At 53.1% G+C, this 3,971-nt stretch overlaps 1 protein-coding gene across 1 annotated transcript; it reads right to left on the bottom strand.

Annotated features, from left to right (window-relative positions):
- Positions 1–1,026: 1,026 nt before the first annotated feature.
- LBX1 (ladybird homeobox 1) lies at positions 1,027–3,681 on the bottom strand. The gene is made up of 2 exons (XM_071446223.1): positions 2,723–3,681; positions 1,027–2,416 (listed from the first exon to the last, which is right to left on the bottom strand). The coding sequence occupies exons 1-2, from the start codon at positions 3,045–3,047 to the stop codon at positions 1,914–1,916; spliced, it is 828 nt and encodes a 275-aa protein (XP_071302324.1). The 5' UTR covers positions 3,048–3,681; the 3' UTR covers positions 1,027–1,913.
- Positions 3,682–3,971: the final 290 nt, after the last annotated feature.

Below are 3,971 nucleotides of genomic sequence, written 5' to 3'. Positions count from 1 at the left end.
AAAACTCCAACCCACAAACCAACCCTGTCTTATCTGGACACCTCTGCCGACTCCACCACTGTACACCAGATTTGCCTTTCTCACATAAATTTTACAAAGAATAGGGAGAAACACACGTTGCTCGACTCCAAAGGCAAGTCACGCTGCCAAGAGAAAACACATTCACCAGAGCTTTAATTTTGGCTGAAAAAAAAAAAAAAAAAAAAAAAAGAAATGGAACACCCCCCCTCAAAAAAAAAAAAAAAAAAAAAAAAAAGGAGGGAGGAAATTAAAAGAAAAATAACTAAAGGGAGGAAATTAAACATTTTCCATCCCTGTGTCCCCGTGGCAGCTTTTGCCCAGACGCGGGAGGCCTGGCCAGCCAGGCGGAGGGCAACTCCCCCCGCAGCACACTCCGCTCCTTTTGTCCAAATCGCTGATAACTCCTTGCTGCCGCTCGGATTTGTTTTTTCTTTCAATTATTTTTTTTCCTGCCCTTCTTTTTGCCCTGCAACTTCAGGCTGGAAATGCCCTGCTGACAGCGGGAGGGTCCCGGGGTCCCGGTGGTTCCGCTCGCCCCTCCGCGCTCCCGCAGCCGCCGCGCATCCCCCGCGCCCGGGAAGCGCTGCCCGCACCTCCGGCCTTATCGATGCTCCGCGTTCTTCCCCTGCTAAACTCTGCCTGGCAATAGACTTAGAAAAAACCCCAAAAGAATAATATTGGTCTAGCTCGTGTTCTCCTTTCCCGTCATTTTTCTCGCAGGTACTGCTCTCACAGTAACTTTAAATACAAACGGGAAGGGAGATTCCTGCGGGGGAAAAGTCCGGTGTAGCCTCGGACCGGCGGCGTGTTTTTTCGGTCACAAATGAAGGACGTTAAAAAGTATATTAAAATGGTAAGGATTTTATTGTATCGGAAAAAAAGAGCTATCTGTACAATTCTAAGAGACAGTAAATAAAGCGACATTGTCCCTATCGGAACTTAAATAGCAGGCCTTTTAAAATTTGTACAATTCAAACAAAACCAGGTCTTAAATCTGTACATTTTTTTAAATTTATAGTGTAATATTTAAATGTATTGATTTGGGGATTTGTACTTTTTTATTTCCATAGCATGCAAAAAATTCTAAAAAGAGTAAAAAATAATTCTAGGATTTTTTTATTTTTCCTTTTTTTTTGTTACCACCTTCATATCAAAAATACGAAAGGCAGCTTTTTAATAAAAGCACAACAATAGCAGAAAATGGTAAAAATAGCTTTTAATTGTTAAAATGAGGCAGAAATTGCATTGGAGACAAATCTCTATGCTCTAGGAAAAAAAGAAAGTATATATTTTTCAACTTGCATTATCACCCAGCCCCAAGTTCCCAAGATTGCGAAAGAAAAAAAAAATATTTTTAAAGGGAAAAAAATTAGTTCGTGCACATCTGAAACATGCAAGGAAAGGAAAGCGGCTAATTTTTTGCTGTTGCCGTTTTAAGCCTAACTTAAATCTTCTCTAAAGTGGTTCGTTTCGGAAGTCTTTGAAAACAACTGCTTTCCCAAACATCTGTTGGAAGCCAGGTTTATTCCAAGGTTACGCGTCTCCCTTATAGATAAAATAATCATCACTGATAGCTATTAGAAAAAATAATAATCAAAACCTCAAAAAGAAGGGGGAAGGAAAAAAATTCCAATATATAAGTTTAAATATTTATACAGAAGCCGTCCGTAATTGCACCGTTCCGAAGATGTGGCAGGCGGAGGGATATCGACTCTACCCTAAATTAATGGGGGGGTGTGTGTCTGTGGTGGGGTTCTATTGCTTATTGCTCCGACCGAGGGGAGCAGCAGCCCCGCCGCGCTGCCGGGGCCGGGATGGGGGCCGAGGGTGCCGGTTTGGAGCTGTCGGGATGGGGAGGGAGGGACATGGCGGGGGGGGACGCCGGCCGCCCCTCAGTCATCCACGTCGATCTCCACGTCCTCCTCCTCCTCTTCCTCCTCCTCCTCGCTGTCCCGGCGGCTGCGGGGCCGCTCCGTGGGGGGCGAGGCGGGGCGGGGCGGCGGCGGAGCGCCGGGCTCCCGGGCGGCGGCGGGGGGCGGCGGCGGGGACCCGGGCCGCGCCTTGCCCCGTCCCTCGGCGCTGGGCTCCAGCTCGGCCAAGGCCACGATGTCCACGGCGGGGTTGGGGCCCAGCTTTTTGGCCGATTCCACGTCGGCCTTCATCTCCTCCAGGTCTCTCTTGAGCTTGGCGCGGCGGTTCTGGAACCAGGTGATGACCTGGGCGTTGGTGAGCCCCAGCTGCTGGGCGATCTGGTCCCGGTCCGCCGGCGACAGGTATTTTTGGTAGAGGAACCGCTTCTCCAGCTCGTAGATCTGGTGGTTGGTGAAGGCCGTCCGCGACTTCCGACGCTTCTTCGGCGTTTGCCGCTGCCCGAAGATGGTCATCCCGTCCCGGCCTGCCGACGAGCCGCCAGATTGTCCCCGCTTTCCCGTGTCCACCCCGACCCGAGCCCCCGGACCCCACACCCCTGCCCCGTCGGTATCTGGAGGGAGCGGGGCAGAGCCCCCTCTCCCGCACCCCGAGGGCCACGGGGGAGGATGCTGCCGGGTACCGGCCGGGTACGGGCCGCCCAGGGACCCTCATCCCACCCCATGCGACACCCTGGGAGATGGCGGGGGACGAGGAGACAAGGAAAACCAGGCCGTGGGGAGGAGCGGGGTACCCACCCGTTGGAGGACCCCCTACTCTGAGACGGGCTTACCTTCGGCCGCCTGCAGCACGCTGACTTCCAGCCCCTTGAAGGTCTTGCTGGCCAGCTCTTCCAGGGCGCAGAGGGGCGAGGTCTGGGAGAGCAGCGCCCGGCCGGAGAGGGGCAGCCCGGCCGGGGGGTGCTTCTCGGCGGCGGAGAGGAGGTGGGCCGTTCCGCAGAGGGTGTAACTCCTCCGCACCGAGGGCTTGTTGAGGATGTCCTCGATGCTGAAGGGGGTGAGGGGCTTGTTGGAGTTGGCCGGCGGTGGGAGGTGATCCAAGGGGCTCCGCCGCCGTTCTTCCCCCGAGGAGGGCTTGGGTTCTTCTTTGGAAGTCATGGTGGGGCCGGGCTGCACGGGGCTGCCTTCCCCACCCGCGACGGGGATGCGCTGCCGCGGGGAGGAGACCCCGGCGGGACCGCGGGGTGACGGCGGCGAAGACAGCGAGCAAAAGTTGAAGCCCACCTCCAACTCCGGCGGAGGAGCCCCGGGTCCTCCCGGGGAGAGCCACGTCGGGCGGCGGGCCGGGCGGGCAGGGCGGCGGGCGGGCGCGGAGCGGAGCAGAGCTGCCGTCGGTCCCTCGCCGAGAGGTGGTCCTGCCGTACCTCTTGTCCCAGGGTTTTGGGTCGGAGATTTCCCCCCCTCCTGTCTGTCTCCTCTCTCTCTCTCTCTCTCTCTCTCCCTCTCTCTCTCTCTCTCTCTCCCTGTCTCTCCTCTTTCTTTCTCTTTCTAGCTGCTATTTTAAGAAACACCCCAAATCACAGCACTTTCCCTGCCCCCCCACCTCAAGCTAATACCCACCCCAAAGTAATTTTTAAAAATAATTAAAAAAAAAGAAGAAAAAGAAAAAACAGACTTCGTCGAGGGGAAGAGCAGCCCTCGTACCGAGACCTCGGACCAGGGGGAAAGAAGCGAGAAGAGATGGGGTAATTGACTATTGCTAACAAGTTATTGTTGATTGGGAGGTAATCAATTATCTTCAATGACACTTTTCGCCCTCTCTCTCTCTCTCTTTCTCTCTCTCTCTCTCTCTGTCCAATGCAGGCTTTTGCAAGTTCGGAGACCCATTAATTAGGAGGCGGTATGGAGGTGGAGCCCAGTTGAATTATAATGCTGAATGCACTTGTCATATTCTGGCCCTGCTATTTGTTTGGACATATATATTTTTAAATTACATTACAAACCAGCCTTTATTGCATCAGGATAATACAGTATAGTGAAAAATAATAATAAGCGAAAACAAAACAAACCGAAAAATATCCG

This window comes from Agelaius tricolor, unplaced genomic scaffold (assembly GCF_023055355.1).
Source record: "Agelaius tricolor isolate 1412-34295 unplaced genomic scaffold, bAgeTri1.0.p SCAF_22, whole genome shotgun sequence".
Lineage (NCBI taxonomy): Eukaryota > Metazoa > Chordata > Aves > Passeriformes > Icteridae > Agelaius > Agelaius tricolor.
Note: the sequence above shows the minus strand (reverse complement) of the source record. Positions and strands in the feature narration are given on the sequence as shown.